This window comes from Lissotriton vulgaris, unplaced genomic scaffold, assembly GCF_964263255.1.
Source record: "Lissotriton vulgaris unplaced genomic scaffold, aLisVul1.2 SCAFFOLD_822, whole genome shotgun sequence".
NCBI lineage: Eukaryota > Metazoa > Chordata > Amphibia > Caudata > Salamandridae > Lissotriton > Lissotriton vulgaris.
This window is the reverse complement of record NW_028245005.1, coordinates 878,334-897,429: the sequence shown is the minus strand read 5'-3', so window position 1 is coordinate 897,429 and position 19,096 is coordinate 878,334. Positions and strand designations below refer to the sequence as shown.

At 49.6% G+C, this 19,096-nt stretch overlaps 1 protein-coding gene across 1 annotated transcript in view; it reads left to right on the top strand.

Moving 5' to 3' along the window:
- Positions 1 to 645: 645 nt before the first annotated feature.
- Positions 646 to 19,096, top strand: part of LOC147666670 (complement C3-like) — a 285,541-nt gene continuing 267,090 nt past the window's right edge. The window contains exon 1 of the mRNA XM_086948981.1: positions 646 to 835. Coding sequence (XP_086805107.1) covers positions 646 to 835 — 190 coding nt within the window. The remainder of the gene's footprint in view (positions 836 to 19,096) is intronic.

Sequence of the window (19,096 nt, the reverse complement as noted above, 5' to 3'; positions counted from 1 at the left end):
AGTTATTACAAAAATAATGTGATAAAGAATTGATAACCTTTGGTGTAGAAAGCAACCAAGCAGTGCTACATCAAAAATATCCCAAATTGGAACATGCGATAATCTACAAAGTGGTCTGTGGGGGGAAAGGGGATGAGAGGTGACTAACAGACTATTCTATCTGACCTGAACAAAAGTATAGCCAGATCCAGACACATTAGAGATAGCTACAAGGAGGGTAGTCCCTCTTACCCAAAAGAGTCACTCCAAACTGAAGAGTTCAGGACAAATATGGAAAAGTGGTAGCCCAACAACAATAGCACTGAAGGGTTTGTTTGTGGGACATTAAAGCACAAAGAGGAGGAAGAGGTGGGGGGGTTATAAACAGCATAGAGTGATGCGGTAAGGTGACAATAACAGCGCCTTCTAGGGACATGCTATTAACACAGAGGAACATTTTGTTGGTAGAAATGCGCCTCCCAAAGAGCTGCAAATCCCATACTCACCTGGATTGAAGCCCATTTACAGCCATTCGTTCCTCTTTGGCTGTGGAGGCTGTCTAAGCCATGTGCTCGCTGAACACTTTGGGGCACACACAGTTCAAACTTCAAACCCATAGGTACTGCCAAAAAACACATAACATGATTCCATGAGGGAGGAGTAAATATGACTCCTTTACAAGAAGACAGTGATATCCAGCAAACCGTGGGAGCAATAGTCCTGCTCACTTCTGTCAGCAATATGCATGTTTTATATAAAAAAATGCACAATGTAAGATATGTCATTATCCTCTCAATCTCAGGAATTCTTAGTGCAAGCAGAAGAGATGGTGTGATTGCATTTGCTGGTCGTAAAGGTAAGTGCCTGAAGAGAATAAGTTAAGAGTCGAAGATGTGGATGACATGCAATGTTCAGTTTTCTCAAAAGATAGAATTAGGAGCTTTAGGATCTGATCTAAAAAGCAACTGGTAGCTAATTACCTGTAACAAGCTTTCTTCACCCTGTTTCTCTTTTGTATTTTAGCATTATCATAAATGCTTTGCTGTTAAGGGCTTATAGAAGTTATTGTCAGTAGCTACAGTTCTTGGTCATGCACTCCTAATTGCACTTCGACCTCACACTACTGAATCACACTGCATCTTTTTGATTTCCAGTACTGGCTCACGCCGAGTGGTGGCCCTGCATCCATTTTGATTGCACTTTACCCTCACACAGCCGTGCAGTACTGCACCCTATTTCCAGTTCTTCCACATGAAGCAGAGAGCGCAGCATATGCTGTCAGTCACTTCTACCTAGCACTGTAGTAGGGAGGCACTGCAAGGTTAGGACTTGTCGCCCTGACACAGCCAGCTGTTCACACTTCTTTGTCTCCCTCATAGACACCCACACAACTCCATGTTGACAACGCGATACCTTCCAGATTGTGCCCTTATCAGAATCGCTTGTATTATGCTAAAATTGTAACTAAATACTCATTTGTTCAAACAAAATAAACGGAAAAAATATCCCTGAGGCTTTCAACTAAAACACTCCAAAATAATTTTTCCTAACCTTGGAAATCCTCTATTTAGCGTACCTCTGCCTTACATACAGTATTCCTCACTCACCAAGCCGTGGTGATATGACATGTTCATAAAGGTCTTTAAAAAAAACCTTCAAGGCTTTAAACTTTACACACAGGTGTTCTTCTGGGATCTCCGTTCAGGCATGTTTTGAATAAGGCTGGAATAATAAAGGTTTGGAATAATACAGCTTTGAAATTCTCCAGAACCTCCTGCGGATTCCTTGCCCCAGCAGTTGGGATGGCCCGCTTCGCATGGTGCGCCACAGTTTCCACTGATGCACTCCTATTGAGTCATTAGGTCGTGATATCAGTAATGAGACATTTAACTTGGTATGGAGGCCGACTGTTTGCACGATTGGTGTCTAGTAAAGGGCATTGAGCTCAGCTTACTGCAAGGAAAAATCAGTCTGGCAGAATATCTAATTGTTCCTCAGAGAGCTTCTGGCCTCATCCGAGAATATTGCTGGGCCCTGGTCCCCCACTCCCCTGAACCTTGATGCCCGCGTGCATCTCTCTCTTCTGCGGCTGCGCCTCTGTTACTGGCATGCTTAGTGCTTTGAAAGAGCTGTGTTCTGATAAGGAGGTACGGCCTGCATTCCATAGAAAATGGATGGCTGATCTCTCACATTGCAACGGATGTGCCAATGAAAGAGATCATAAACTAATGACCTGTCCTGTTTCACGTGTAAATATTGCAGTTATACAAACCAAGAAAGGTGGCGCAAATGTTTGGCTTCATGCTTGTGGTTATGGTGGTCAGGCAGTTACACATGTAAAACCTTTGAGCAACACTCATTCGATAACGCACAACGGGGACTGTCCATATACAGTCGCGGCCAGCATTACGGGCGGGTGGGGTGGGGTGGAAATGGGGACGTCGTGCCGTGGAGGGGATGGGGGGGAGGCGGTAGGGGTTTAATGGGAAAAAAAGATATAAAATAAAGTACAACTTACCGTCCCGAGATTCCCGACTCCTTCCGTCCTGCTTTTGAATTCCTGGCTGCAGCACTCGTCATCAGGAAGGCAGCCTCACTCCCCTCCACCAATCACAACGCTGCAATGGCAGCATTGTGATTGGTGAGGCCGCAGCCCCACCCGGGTCATTTTCTCTATGTATGCTGCAGCATACATAGAAAACAGGGAGAGAGGGCGGTATTGCTCGAGGGCATGGTGGAGTGGCTTGTCCACTGTTGTTCATACTGACTGTTTGGGCGGCCTCAGGCTGCCCAAACAGTCAGTATGCACAACAGTGGGCAAGCCACTCCCCCCTGCCCTCGAGCAGGACCACCCACCCCCAACCAGGAACTTCTGCTTTCTCGCCGTGCGAGAAGGCAGAAACAAATGGTAGTTATTACCATTTATGTTTCTGCCTTTTAGCACGGCGAGAAAGCAGGGGGGCGGCACCCAAACGCCCCTATAGAGGAGCCGCCACTGAATGTTTCCTAAAGGAAGACAATACAACTGTCAAAGAAGAGAGAACTAAGTGGAAAATGTTGAGACTTGATGTATGACCTCAATGTACCGCAAGAACTTAGGAGAGGAATATAATGTTTTCCAAGGTTAAAATGGGCTTGGTTGTATTTCCCCAGGTAACATCAACATAATTTGGAATCACCAAGACTTCAAAATAAGATGGAATGAAACCGACCAAAGGTCTTTTTTAGGACACTCGTCGAGCAATTGAAGTCAAGTGGCGACATCAAAAGCCTCAACCGTTAGTGACCCTTGTTAAGAGACTGAAACTATTAGCTCCTTAGCAACATGATATCTCCCCTACATGGGGTTTTGTAAGAAAATGGAGTGACTGTAGGTGAGAAAAGTTGGAACAAGCAAAGGAATTTGAAAGTGGTGGGGGCACGAGAGGCATGTAATTGAGCAATTGTTATGCCATCCCAATGTGATTTCTGGAATTAAAATAAAAAAAACAAAAAATGTATATATAAAAATTAAAAACTATATATATATGTATATGTGCATATATATATATATGTATGTATATATTGTATATGTATGTATGTATGTATGTATGTATATGTATATATATATGTATGTATGTATGTATGTATGTATATGTATATATATATATCAAACAACCAAGTTTGCCTGCAGTGAGAGGCCCTCGACAGGTAAGTGTTCATAGGCTTTTATTTGATGGGCGAAGACAGGCAAAGCGGCGTGATGCCGCACAATGAATTAAAAGTCCATCCGACGCGTTTCGTGCTTGAAGGCACTTCTTCCTGGGATCTGGGCTTTTCATCTGCTCCATGCTTACGGCGATATTACAGCTCCACCTTGTTATATCCTTCCCGCCCGGGGTGGGCGTGGCCACCCGCTAGGCCTGTTGGTCTTTGTGGTGCCGTCAGTAACACCTCCAGTGAGTCGCCGAGCATTTCACAAATTAAATAACTTGCCCCAGTGGGTTTGTGAGAGCAATTCCGTCGCTTTCCAAGCCGTTAACATCTTCCATCAGCCAGTACCCGTTCCCATTGTCAAAACGCCACATGACGCCTCGACAGGACTGCACACAGGCACAGTGGGGCGCTTCTCGCGGCTCAGGCGGTGCTGCTTCACATCAAACAACCAAGTTTGCCTGCAGTGAGAGGCCCTCGACAGGTAAGTGTTCATAGGCTTTTATTTGATGGGCGAAGACAGGCAAAGCGGCGTGATGCCGCACAATGAATTAAAAGTCCATCCGACGCGTTTCGTGCTTGAAGGCACTTCTTCCTGAGATCTGGGCTTTTCATCTGCTCCATGCTTACGGCGATATTACAGCTCCACCTTGTTATATCCTTCCCGCCCGGGGTGGGCGTGGCCACCCGCTAGGCCTGTTGGTCTTTGTGGTGCCGTCAGTAACACCTCCAGTGAGTCGCCGAGCATTTCACAAATTAAATAACTTGCCCCAGTGGGTTTGTGAGAGCAATTCCGTCGCTTTCCAAGCCGTTAACATCTTCCATCAGCCAGTACCCGTTCCCATTGTCAAAACGCCACATGACGCCTCGACAGGACTGCACACAGGCACAGTGGGGCGCTTCTCGCGGCTCAGGCGGTGCCGCTTCACATCAAACAACCAAGTTTGCCTGCAGTGAGAGGCCCTCGACAGGTAAGTGTTTATAGGCTTTTATTTGATGGGCGAAGACAGGCAAAGCGGCGTGATGCCGCACAATGAATTAAAAGTCCATCCGACGCGTTTCGTGCTTGAAGGCACTTCTTCCTGGGATCTGGGCTTTTCATCTGCTCCATGCTTACGGCGATATTACAGCTCCACCTTGTTATATCCTTCCCGCCCGGGGTGGGCGTGGCCACCCGCTAGGCCTGTTGGTCTTTGTTGTGCCGTCAGTAACACCTCCAGTGAGTCGCCGAGCATTTCACAAATTAAATAACTTGCCCCAGTGGGTTTGTGAGAGCAATTCCGTCGCTTTCCAAGCCGTTAACATCTTCCATCAGCCAGTACCCGTTCCCATTGTCAAAACGCCACATGACGCCTCGACAGGACTGCACACAGGCACAGTGGGGCGCTTCTCGCGGCTCAGGCGGTGCCGCTTCACATCAAACAACCAAGTTTGCCTGCAGTGAGAGGCCCTCGACAGGTAAGTGTTCATAGGCTTTTATTTGATGGGCGAAGACAGGCAAAGCGGCGTGATGCCGCACAATGAATTAAAAGTCCATCCGACCCGTTTCGTGCTTGAAGGCACTTCTTCCTGGGATCTGGGCTTTTCATCTGCTCCATGCTTACGGCGATATTACAGCTCCACCTTGTTATATCCTTCCCGCCCGGGGTGGGCGTGGACACCCGCTAGGCCTGTTGGTCTTTGTGGTGCCGTCAGTAACACCTCCAGTGAGTCGCCGAGCATTTCACAAATTAAATAACTTGCCCCAGTGGGTTTGTGAGAGCAATTCTGTCGCTTTCCAAGCCGTTAACATCTTCCATCAGCCAGTACCCGTTCCCATTGTCAAAACGCCACATGACGCCTCGACAGGACTGCACACAGGCACAGTGGGGCGCTTCTCGCGGCTCAGGCGGTGCCGCTTCACATCAAACAACCAAGTTTGCCTGCAGTGAGAGGCCCTCGACAGGTAAGTGTTCATAGGCTTTTATTTTATGGGCGAAGACAGGCAAAGCGGCGTGATGCCGCACAATGAATTAAAAGTCCATCCGACGCGTTTCGTGCTTGAAGGCACTTCTTCCTGGGATCTGGGCTTTTCATCTGCTCCATGCTTACGGCGATATTACAGCTCCACCTTGTTATATCCTTCCCGCCCGGGGTGGGCGTGGCCACCCGCTAGGCCTGTTGGTCTTTGTGGTGCCGTCAGTAACACCTCCAGTGAGTCGCCGAGCATTTCACAAATTAAATAACTTGCCCCAGTGGGTTTGTGAGAGCAATTCCGTCGCTTTCCAAGCCGTTAACATCTTCCATCAGCCAGTACCCGTTCCCATTGTCAAAACGCCACATGACGCCTCGACAGGACTGCACACAGGCACAGTGGGGCGCTTCTCGCGGCTCAGGCGGTGCCGCTTCACATCAAACAACCAAGTTTGCCTGCAGTGAGAGGCCCTCGACAGGTAAGTGTTCATAGGCTTTTATTTGATGGGCGAAGACAGGCAAAGCGGCGTGATGCCGCACAATGAATTAAAAGTCCATCCGACGCGTTTCGTGCTTGAAGGCACTTCTTCCTGGGATCTGGGCTTTTCATCTGCTCCATGCTTACGGCGATATTACAGCTCCACCTTGTTATATCCTTCCCGCCCGGGGTGGGCGTGGCCACCCGCTAGGCCTGTTGGTCTTTGTGGTGCCGTCAGTAACACCTCCAGTGAGTCGCCGAGCATTTCACAAATTAAATAACTTGCCCCAGTGGGTTTGTGAGAGCAATTCCGTCGCTTTCCAAGCCGTTAACATCTTCCATCAGCCAGTACCCGTTCCCATTGTCAAAACGCCACATGACGCCTCGACAGGACTGCACACAGGCACAGTGGGGCGCTTCTCGCGGCTCAGGCGGTGCCGCTTCACATCAAACAACCAAGTTTGCCTGCAGTGAGAGGCCCTCGACAGGTAAGTGTTCATAGGCTTTTATTTGATGGGCGAAGACAGGCAAAGCGGCGTGATGCCGCACAATGAATTAAAAGTCCATCCGACGCGTTTCGTGCTTGAAGGCACTTCTTCCTGGGATCTGGGCTTTTCATCTGCTCCATGCTTACGGCGATATTACAGCTCCACCTTGTTATATCCTTCCCGCCCGGGGTGGGCGTGGCCACCCGCTAGGCCTGTTGGTCTTTGTGGTGCCGTCAGTAACACCTCCAGTGAGTCGCCGAGCATTTCACAAATTAAATAACTTGCCCCAGTGGGTTTGTGAGAGCAATTCTGTCGCTTTCCAAGCCGTTAACATCTTCCATCAGCCAGTACCCGTTCCCATTGTCAAAACGCCACATGACGCCTCGACAGGACTGCACACAGGCACAGTGGGGCGCTTCTCGCGGCTCAGGCGGTGCCGCTTCACATCAAACAACCAAGTTTGCCTGCAGTGAGAGGCCCTCGACAGGTAAGTGTTCATAGGCTTTTATTTTATGGGCGAAGACAGGCAAAGCGGCGTGATGCCGCACAATGAATTAAAAGTCCATCCGACGCGTTTCGTGCTTGAAGGCACTTCTTCCTGGGATCTGGGCTTTTCATCTGCTCCATGCTTACGGCGATATTACAGCTCCACCTTGTTATATCCTTCCCGCCCGGGGTGGGCGTGGCCACCCGCTAGGCCTGTTGGTCTTTGTGGTGCCGTCAGTAACACCTCCAGTGAGTCGCCGAGCATTTCACAAATTAAATAACTTGCCCCAGTGGGTTTGTGAGAGCAATTCCGTCGCTTTCCAAGCCGTTAACATCTTCCATCAGCCAGTACCCGTTCCCATTGTCAAAACGCCACATGACGCCTCGACAGGACTGCACACAGGCACAGTGGGGCGCTTCTCGCGGCTCAGGCGGTGCCGCTTCACATCAAACAACCAAGTTTGCCTGCAGTGAGAGGCCCTCGACAGGTAAGTGTTCATAGGCTTTTATTTGATGGGCGAAGACAGGCAAAGCGGCGTGATGCCGCACAATGAATTAAAAGTCCATCCGACGCGTTTCGTGCTTGAAGGCACTTCTTCCTGGGATCTGGGCTTTTCATCTGCTCCATGCTTACGGCGATATTACAGCTCCACCTTGTTATATCCTTCCCGCCCGGGGTGGGCGTGGCCACCCGCTAGGCCTGTTGGTCTTTGTGGTGCCGTCAGTAACACCTCCAGTGAGTCGCCGAGCATTTCACAAATTAAATAACTTGCCCCAGTGGGTTTGTGAGAGCAATTCCGTCGCTTTCCAAGCCGTTAACATCTTCCATCAGCCAGTACCCGTTCCCATTGTCAAAACGCCACATGACGCCTCGACAGGACTGCACACAGGCACAGTGGGGCGCTTCTCGCGGCTCAGGCGGTGCCGCTTCACATCAAACAACCAAGTTTGCCTGCAGTGAGAGGCCCTCGACAGGTAAGTGTTCATAGGCTTTTATTTGATGGGCGAAGACAGGCAAAGCGGCGTGATGCCGCACAATGAATTAAAAGTCCATCCGATGCGTTTCGTGCTTGAAGGCACTTCTTCCTGGGATCTGGGCTTTTCATCTGCTCCATGCTTACGGCGATATTACAGCTCCACCTTGTTATATCCTTCCCGCCCGGGGTGGGCGTGGCCACCCGCTAGGCCTGTTGGTCTTTGTGGTGCCGTCAGTAACACCTCCAGTGAGTCGCCGAGCATTTCACAAATTAAATAACTTGCCCCAGTGGGTTTGTGAGAGCAATTCCGTCGCTTTCCAAGCCGTTAACATCTTCCATCAGCCAGTACCCGTTCCCATTGTCAAAACGCCACATGACGCCTCGACAGGACTGCACACAGGCACAGTGGGGCGCTTCTCGCGGCTCAGGCGGTGCCGCTTCACATCAAACAACCAAGTTTGCCTGCAGTGAGAGGCCCTCGACAGGTAAGTGTTCATAGGCTTTTATTTGATGGGCGAAGACAGGCAAAGCGGCGTGATGCCGCACAATGAATTAAAAGTCCATCCGACGCGTTTCGTGCTTGAAGGCACTTCTTCCTGGGATTTGGGCTTTTCATCTGCTCCATGCTTACGGCGATATTACAGCTCCACCTTGTTATATCCTTCCCGCCCGGGGTGGGCGTGGCCACCCGCTAGGCCTGTTGGTCTTTGTGGTGCCGTCAGTAACACCTCCAGTGAGTCGCCGAGCATTTCACAAATTAAATAACTTGCCCCAGTGGGTTTGTGAGAGCAATTCCGTCGCTTTCCAAGCGACTCACTGGAGGTGTTACTGACGGCACCACAAAGACCAACAGGCCTAGCGGGTGGCCACACCCACCCCGGGCGGGAAGGATATAACAAGGTGGAGCTGTAATATCGCCGTAAGCATGGAGCAGATGAAAAGCCCAGATCCCAGGAAGAAGTGCCTTCAAGCACGAAACGCGTCGGATGGACTTTTAATTCATTGTGCGGCATCACGCCGCTTTGCCTGTCTTCGCCCATCAAATAAAAGCCTATGAACACTTACCTGTCGAGGGCCTCTCACTGCAGGCAAACTTGGTTGTTTGATATATATATATATATATATATATATATATATATATATATATATATATATATATATATATATCCATATCGAAAAAAGGTCCTGAACTGCTGATTCTCAAGCGGCACCAAGCAGGTGCCGACCTCCTCCCCAGGAATAGAATGTTCATTAATGGGCCATTAAACACGATGAAGTGCAAGCAGTCATTATTTATTTGTGCAAATTTCGGGCAGCTGCCCTCCCTGACGCGTTTCGCTCCGTCAAGCGGAGCTTGATCACATGAAATATATATGTTCTTCCATCTTCCAACAAAGGCCCAAGAGCTTTTAGAAGCGCACCCGACAGCAGATGGAACCCAGAGGTTCATTTACAAAAGCAGGAAACTTGCATCAGCATTCCTTGGTAACATTTTATTTGACCTGACACGTTTCGAGTATTTCTCTTTTTCGAAGGTCATCTGTGAGTATGCATGCAGCGCAAGGAGTTTTTTAATCACTTTAAGTATCACACATAGTGGGCCAAGCTTAGTGCTGGTGATGATTCCTGGGATCTGAATTCTTTTTCCAAAACAAACTCATTTCCTTTAGTACGTTGTGCGTTGCAATACATACAATTAAAGACATTAAAAAGCCCTCAGTGGGCCCCTGAATGCATTTGGCAAGTTCAAAGTGTCCCCATCTGCTGTGCTGCATGCCGAGTGAAGACACAGTTCTCACCTCGCAGCCTCCTTTCATCTTGTGGATGGTGCGCTTCACACGACAGGGCTGCCATGTAATTCATTCTTTGTTATAATTTGCCGGGGACACGCACCCCCCACTGCCCTGGGGACTGCCACCTCCCCAGGGCTCTTATTGTTATTAAATAGAATGCGTGGGGGGGCTCGAGCCACCCCTCACACCCCGGGGACCACCACCTCCCCAGGCTTTTTTCCAATTAAACGCTGGGACAAGTAGCCCCCCCGCAGCCTCCCTGGGGCACTAAATATGCAAATTTGGGGTCTGTAATGGGCCCCGAGGACCACCACCTCTGCAAGGCTCCCGCCCTGCCATAGCATAGCACGAAAACCTACTCTCGCTTCAATGAAGCAAAGCAGATTGCTTTTGAGCAAGGAGAGCTGCATGTCAGCAGCTCCCCTTGCTCCAAAGCAATGCTGGCTCCCCAGGAGGCGGAGAGCCAGTGGGATTGTGGGGGCATTGGGCCTCCCCCCACGGTCCCCAATGATGAGGCCAGGCCTGAGAGGGGGGCCACGCAGCCCCCCACCCCAATAATGGAAAAAAAACGGAAGGCCGGCTCATAGGATGGGGTCCCTGGGCCATAATTGGCTTAGGAGGGGGGCCCCCTCCAAATATAAATTAAAAACAAACTTAAATTCTGGACTTGCCCCGGGAGATGGGGTCTCCGGGGCCAGGAGGCCTCTCGGACCTCCTCTATTTTGTTAAAAAAAAAGAATGGCCGGATCCCGGAGGATGGGGTCCCCGGGGCTGAAACGGGCCTGGGGAGGGGGGCAGCGTGGCCCACTCCTGACAAATAGCATAAGTAAAGGCCAAGCCCTGGGGGATGGGTTCCCCGGGGCCAATAGTGGCCCTCAGGACACAAGTGGACTTCATCCTCTGAGCAGCAGTGCACCAGAAAGCGCATTTGCAGAGTGGTGTATAAAGGGGCATCGCCTCTGAACACTTCTCTGTGACGCAGCTCTGTGGCGCTTACAGGAGGTACCTTGTTGGTAGTTGGCCCACAAGGACCCTCAGGATTCAAGGGGACTGATTTCCTCAACTTACAATGCGCCAGGGGGCACGATTGCATAGTGGTGCAGGGAGGAGGCGGGCCTGATATAACAAGTTAGCTATCCTGCTGTGTGGGACTTACTGGAGGTAATTAAAGGGGTAGTTGGCACCCAAGGTTGACGTTAGGGGCTAACTACCCCTCCTGTTACCTCCAGTAAATCCCACACAGTGGGATTGTTAAAAGGTGTTTGCAGGGCACACTCACCTTTCTCCACTACTCTGCAAACGAAATTAACATTTAAAAAACCTTTGAAATTCACTGAAAAAAACATAGGTTTCAGGGATGTTATAGTTAGAAATTAGCATATAAAAGCCATAGAAATTCATTGAAAAAAACCATATGTTTCAGGGATATTATAGTTAGTTAGACTTTTCCCTCATGCAAAACCAGAGAAATGTTGCGGTTATAGTTAGTTCAGCTAACTATAACTCGCGCCCCTGCAATGCACTGCTGATGACGTCACATATTACCTCATTTATGACATGGTCAGTGACATCACTAATGATATCACTGATGTAATCTCAAATCACATCACTGATGACATCACTGATGACATCATCCAGGTGATAATCTGATACACCTCCTCACACCCTCATATAACCTTTGATACACCCACTCTTAAAATACACACTACCATTTTTGAAACCATAGACACACCAGCACTAGTTACTACATACCCACTCACTGATTCCTAAGACTACACACACACATTCACTTATTCACCCATACAGTCATTCATATATGCAGTCACTCATTAATACAGCACTATTATATGCACACACACCTATATAGACATTGACACACTGCCACTCATCCATAGTTACTCAGACACTTAATCAGTCATGCAAAGAATCAATCACCCTCCCATTTACTCACCTACACACTTATACACACACCACCTCACTTATTCATACAGATACTAATACATACTTACTTTCTTATACAATCACTGATACAAGCATGCACTCATCCATACAGCTACTCTCACCATCACTCACTCTCACATATAGTCATTTAAATACCCTAATACTCACATATACTGCCTTTCATATATGTAGTAACTCACACATGTACCACGGAGATATCCATTCACTCACCAACACACCTATACACACACTTACCCACCCATACAGCCCTTCTCAGATGCACTCTTGAACCCATACACCGAGTGAATCACCTACTCACACATCTATGCACAGAGTCACACATCCCCCACCTACCCACACAGACACTCAGGCACCCATACAGATACTCAGACAACCAATCAATAACCCATATAGACCTTCATTTAGCTACTCACCTACCCATGCAGCTGCTTACACACCAACTGACTGACTGATACAGGCATTTATACAATTTTCTCACTAACCCATGCATTCAGTAAGACACATTTAATCACTCACTTATACAGTCAGTCAAGGCACCTACTAAAGCATCCATTCAGACTCTCATACACACACTAATACTTTGATACACCTTGGCATATATATAAAACATATTTAGAATTTACAGAAACACACATTCACTGGATGATGTCATCAGTGATGTCACTGACCATGTCATGAATGATGAAATATGTGACGTCATCAGCGGTGCATTGCGGGGGCGTGAGTTATAGTTAGCTGAACTAATTATAATGGCCGAATTTTTCTGGTTTTGTAGGAGTGAAATGTCTAACTAACTATAACGTCCCTAAAACCTATGATTTTTTCAGTGAATATATATATATATATATATATATATACATATATGTATTTTTTTAAATATATTGCCACTTCCGTCAGTACAGTTAATTCCTCCATAAAACGGATATGGACCACAGTTCTGTGCTTAAAATTCTTTATTCCACAGTCGCTGTAGGAAGGTACATCCTGACTATGGTTGCCCCCAACTTTTTGCCCTGTGTTTTAGCTGGTTTTGGACATAGTCGACCTGGGACCCTGCCAATCAGGACCCCAGGCCTACTGCTCTCTCTGTAAAATGGATTCCATGTACCCTAGGTACATTTCCAATTGGTACTGGGCCACCTTATCAGACCCTGTAACCCAGGGCGTAGGTGTACCCAGGGCCGCCAGGGGCTGCAGCATGTATTGTGCCACCCCTGGCTGGCCTCCTAAATTTGACACAACTGGCTGCATGACAGCTGGGGCAAAGTCGTGTAATCACCCTTTGCTTTAGATATAGTAGCCCTATATCTAACCCTCCAATGGACACCCGAGTTCCTATCAGTCACTCCTATGGCAGGCCTTGACAATCCTGAAGGCAGAGTGCATGGGCTCGTGTGAACTAAGCTCTGGCCCGAGCCGAGCCCGGTTACAGCTTGCGGAATCAAGACCCAATGGCTGTTCCATGATAACGCATACCATATCGGTAACTTCGGTGTCGCGTTATCAAGACATGTCGAGTAAGGTGTCATACGAATCGGGATGCTGCCCTCTCACCAACTCTGGCGACGAGGTTAGCATTCCGCCCTTCTAGAGGGACACGACATGTACGTAACTGTGAACCCCGGTTAAAGTTAACGAAAGCCTCAGCTCCACAAAATGGATGCTGCCACCACAGACACAAGTCTGACCTCCTGCTGCTGGGAGCCCTTCCAGCGAGGAGCACTTGGACAAAGGGTTTCCTGTCGAGGGCGGTGTTCGCACCGTCCCAGACAGGGTTTGTGTATTCTGGGTAGGTAGGGCTTTTGCGAGAAGGTGACTGCGGAGTGGCACCCCGGTGCTCACTACGCATCTGCCGGTTAGAACCAGTTCCAGGGGCGACAGCCCTGGCCTGGGGAAAGTCCGGCAGGGGAGAGGGGTGTAACTACCCCCCTTCCTGGTCCCACCCTTAGGGCAGGACCTAGTCATGTACCCACCCCTTTCTTTAGGATAAAGGCCGGAGCGGGGACCCTTCCAAATTAGATCATCTTTGAATCAAGAATACTTTCTACGAAAGGACTTCAAGACTCTTCTTAAGATTTCTCCCTTGTGACTAAGGAGTAGTCACCCTGCATCAGCGGGCACCATCTAAGAACTCTGCGGTTTGCTGTAAGTCCTTCCTCAAGGAATCCGACGGCCCAGCTCGACGAGAAACCGGCTTCCCTGGCACCTCTGACCTCTACCCACGTCATCAGCTCAGCTGTGATCTGTGGGTGCGACGAGACCTCGAGGGACCGGCCATCATCAGAACCTGCACGCTCTTAAAAACCAGCACGACCATCGAGGTAACTCTCTGGTGAGTGCTCTGGGGTCCGAGAAGCCCCGACCCTGAGCCGCTCTAGCACCGAAGTGCAGTCTCCCAGCATCTCCACGATCTGCGTGGGGCCCTTCTGCTCGCTGCTCAGCACGTTGTCTGGTCACTTGCCGTTGGCTTGTGCCCTTCTGTGACGACGACCAAGAATCAACACTGCCGGTCTGGTTGCTCCGGACTGGCCCCTGCTTCCATCTTTTGAGAAGCACCCCGGACCCTCCTGGTCCACCCAAGACGCCGACAGCGACATCCGTCGTGGGACAGCTCGCACCTCCACCGTGGTCGCCGACAACGCCTCCTGGTCCGTGAGACTGCAGAGCCTAGCGTCGCCCACTCACCTGGTCGAGGTGACGGCCAACTGGTGCCTTCCTGGTACCCTCTGACTACTGGCTAGTAGTACGAACTTGGTCCCCTCTGCTTTCAGGTTTCATCAATCTCTACGAACTATACACCACTGGTCGCCGGCCAGCAACTCCTTTTCTTCCGGCTCCTGGCTCGTCAGCGAAGACCCCGACGCCTGTAAGACTTGTGCAGCCGCAGCCCTCGTGGCTAGGTAACTCGGCATTTCGGTGCCTGCATAGCCTCCTTACTCTAGGGTCCCGAGTCCCTCGCTTCCGACTTGCCTTAACCTTTCCGTGTCCTCGGACACTTGTCTTTAAACTGTGCACTTGAAGTATTTGCTAACGAGATTTGGTTTGTGCTTAGTACCCTGTCCTCATAAAGAGTACAGGGCTGTTGTGATTCTTAATAAATATACTGTTTATTTTCATAACACTTGTGTGGTGTCCTTTCACTGGGTGTTCAAGGGGTACATGTGTGGTAAACAGCTGGCTTAACGCGCCCTCTCGAGTCTTTAGCCTTAGACTGCTCGTATCCACGCTACTAGGATAGCTGGTCTATAGGTTGACTTACAACCAAACACCATAAGGGTCGTTGGAACGATACATAGCGGTCGCTAGAATAGCGAACGTTGCATATCGGGCCAACTTCTCACAGTCGCCATAACCCGCTTCGGCTCTGGACGAGCCTTGATCACATGACACATCCCCGGAAGCTTGTCTCCTTTCTGGTGAAGAATTGGCTTGGTAGTTTGGTCTGCCCTGTTCCCATGATGCACTGGGCCAGGGACAGACTAATTTGCATATAGCCAGGTTCTGAGCTGGGATGGTGCAGTGAGCTAAATAACGGTGATGGATCAAGCCCTGATCTTTGGACTGGGTAAGAGTGGTCTGCTTAATTCAGACACTCTGTTCATCACCACCCCCTTTTCTGAATCGTTTTTGGCCACTATAGGTGTGGCAGGGTATACTCAGACATGAGTCCCTTGCTCACTGCACCATCAGGATTCAAGCAAGCCGGGCCGACGACGGCTGAAATGCCAGAAACCGGTCCCCGGAAGCTTGTCTCCTTTCTGACGAAGAATTGGCTTGGTAGTTTGGTCTGCCCTGTTCCCATGATGCACTGGGCCAGGGACAGACTAATTTGCATATAGCCAGGTTCTGAGCTGGGATGGTGCAGTGAGCTAAATAACGGTGATGGATCAAGCCCTGATCTTTGGACTGGGTAAGAGTGGTCTGCTTAATTCAGACACTCTGTTCATCACCACCCCCTTTTCTGAATCGTTTTTGGCCACTATAGGTGTGGCAGGGTATACTCAGACATGAGTCCCTTGCTCACTGCACCATCAGGATTCAAGCAAGCCGGGCCGACGACGGCTGAAATGCCAGAAACCAGTCCCCGGAAGCTTGTCTCCTTTCTGGTGAAGAATTGGCTTGGTAGTTTGGTCTGCCCTGTTCCCATGATGCACTGGGCCAGGGACAGACTAATTTGCATAGAGCCAGGTTCTGAGCTGGGATGGTGCAGTGAGCTAAATAACGGTGATGGATCAAGCCCTGATCTTTGGACTGGGTAAGAGTGGTCTGCTTAATTCAGACACTCTGTTCATCACCACCCCCTTTTCTGAATCGTTTTTGGCCACTATAGGTGTGGCAGGGTATACTCAGACATGAGTCCCTTGCTCACTGCACCATCAGGATTCAAGCAAGCCGGGCCGACGACGGCTGAAATGCCAGAAACCGGTCCCCGGAAGCTTGTCTCCTTTCTGGTGAAGAATTGGCTTGGTAGTTTGGTCTGCCCTGTTCCCATGATGCACTGGGCCAGGGACAGACTAATTTGCATATAGCCAGGTTCTGAGCTGGGATGGTGCAGTGAGCTAAATAACGGTGATGGATCAAGCCCTGATCTTTGGACTGGGTAAGAGTGGTCTGCTTAATTCAGACACTCTGTTCATCACCACCCCCTTTTCTGAATCGTTTTTGGCCACTATAGGTGTGGCAGGGTATACTCAGACATGAGTCCCTTGCTCACTGCACCATCAGGATTCAAGCAAGCCGGGCCGACGACGGCTGAAATGCCAGAAACCAGTCCCCGGAAGCTTGTCTCCTTTCTGGTGAAGAATTGGCTTGGTAGTTTGGTCTGCCCTGTTCCCATGATGCACTGGGCCAGGGACAGACTAATTTGCATAGAGCCAGGTTCTGAGCTGGGATGGTGCAGTGAGCTAAATAACGGTGATGGATCAAGCCCTGATCTTTGGACTGGGTAAGAGTGGTCTGCTTAATTCAGACACTCTGTTCATCACCACCCCCTTTTCTGAATTGTTTTCGGCCACTATAGGTGTGGCAGGGTATACTCAGACATGAGTCCCTTGCTCACTGCACCATCAGGATTCAAGCAAGCCGAGCCGACGACGGCTGAAATGCCAGAAACCGGTCCCCGGAAGTTTGTCTCCTTTCTGGTGAAGAATTGGCTTGGTAGTTTGGTCTGCCCTGTTCCCATGATGCACTGGGCCAGGGACAGACTAATTTGCATATAGCCAGGTTCTGAGCTGGGATGGTGCAGTGAGCTAAATAACGGTGATGGATCAAGCCCTGATCTTTGGACTGGGTAAGAGTGGTCTGCTTAATTCAGACACTTTGTTCATCACCACCCCCTTTTCTGAATCGTTTTTGGCCACTATAGGTGTGGCAGGGTATACTCAGACATGAGTCCCTTGCTCACTGCACCATCAGGATTCAAGCAAGCCGGGCCGACGACGGCTGAAATGCCAGAAACCGGTCCCCGGAAGCTTGTCTCCTTTCTGGTGAAGAATTGGCTTGGTAGTTTGGTCTGCCCTGTTCCCATGATGCACTGGGCCAGGGACAGACTAATTTGCATATAGCCAGGTTCTGAGCTGGGATGGTGCAGTGAGCTAAATAACGGTGATGGATCAAGCCCTGATCTTTGGACTGGGTAAGAGTGGTCTGCTTAATTCAGACACTCTGTTCATCACCACCCCCTTTTCTGAATCGTTTTTGGCCACTATAGGTGTGGCAGGGTATACTCAGACATGAGTCCCTTGCTCACTGCACCATCAGGATTCAAGCAAGCCGGGCCGACGACGGCTGAAATGCCAGAAACCAGTCCCCGGAAGCTTGTCTCCTTTCTGGTGAAGAATTGGCTTGGTAGTTTGGTCTGCCCTGTTCCCATGATGCACTGGGCCAGGGACAGACTAATTTGCATAGAGCCAGGTTCTGAGCTGGGATGGTGCAGTGAGCTAAATAACGGTGATGGATCAAGCCCTGATCTTTGGACTGGGTAAGAGTGGTCTGCTTAATTCAGACACTCTGTTCATCACCACCCCCTTTTCTGAATTGTTTTCGGCCACTATAGGTGTGGCAGGGTATACTCAGACATGAGTCCCTTGCTCACTGCACCATCAGGATTCAAGCAAGCCGAGCCGACGACGGCTGAAATGCCAGAAACCGGTCCCCGGAAGCTTGTCTCCTTTCTGGTGAAGAATTGGCTTGGTAGTTTGGTCTGCCCTGTTCCCATGATGCACTGGGCCAGGGACAGACTAATTTGCATATAGCCAGGTTCTGAGCTGGGATGGTGCAGTGAGCTAAATAACGGTGATGGATCAAGCCCTGATCTTTGGACTGGGTAAGAGTGGTCTGCTTAATTCAGACACTTTGTTCATCACCACCCCCTTTTCTGAATCGTTTTTGGCCACTATAGGTGTGGCAGGGTATACTCAGACATGAGTCCCTTGCTCACTGCACCATCAGGATTCAAGCAAGCCGGGCCGACAACGTCTGAAATGCCAGAAACCAGTCCCCGGAAGCTTGTCTCCTTTCTGGTGAAGAATTGGCTTGGTAGTTTGGTCTGCCCTGTTCCCATGATGCACTGGGCCAGGGACAGACTAATTTGCATAGAGCCAGGTTCTGAGCTGGGATGGTGCAGTGAGCTAAATAACGGTGATGGATCAAGCCCTGATCTTTGGACTGGGTAAGAGTGGTCTGCTTAATTCAGACACTCTGTTCATCACCACCCCCTTTTCTGAATTGTTTTTGGCCACTATAGGTGTGGCAGGGTATACTCAGACATGAGTCCCTTGCTCACTGCACCATCAGGATTCAAGCAAGCCGGGCCGACGACGGCTGAAATGCCAGAAACCGGTCCCCGGAAGCTTGTCTCCTTTCTGGTGAAGAATTGGCTTGGTAGTTTGGTCTGCCCTGTTCCCATGATGCACTGGGCCAGGGACAGACTAATTTGCATAGAGCCAGGTTCTGAGCTGGGATGGTGCAGTGAGCTAAATAACGGTGATGGATCAAGCCCTGATCTTTGGACTGGGTAAGAGTGGTCTGCTTAATTCAGACACTCTGTTCATCACCACCCCCTTTTCTGAATCTTTTTTGGCCACTATAGGTGTGGCAGGGTATATTCAGACATGAGTCCCTTGCTCACTGCACCATCAGGATTCAAGCAAGCCGGGCCGACGACGGCTGAAATGCCAGAAACCGGTCCCCGGAAGCTTGTCTCCTTTCTGGTGAAGAATTGGCTTGGGAGTTTGGTCTGCCCTGTTCCCATGATGCACTGGGCCAGGGACAGACTAATTTGCATAT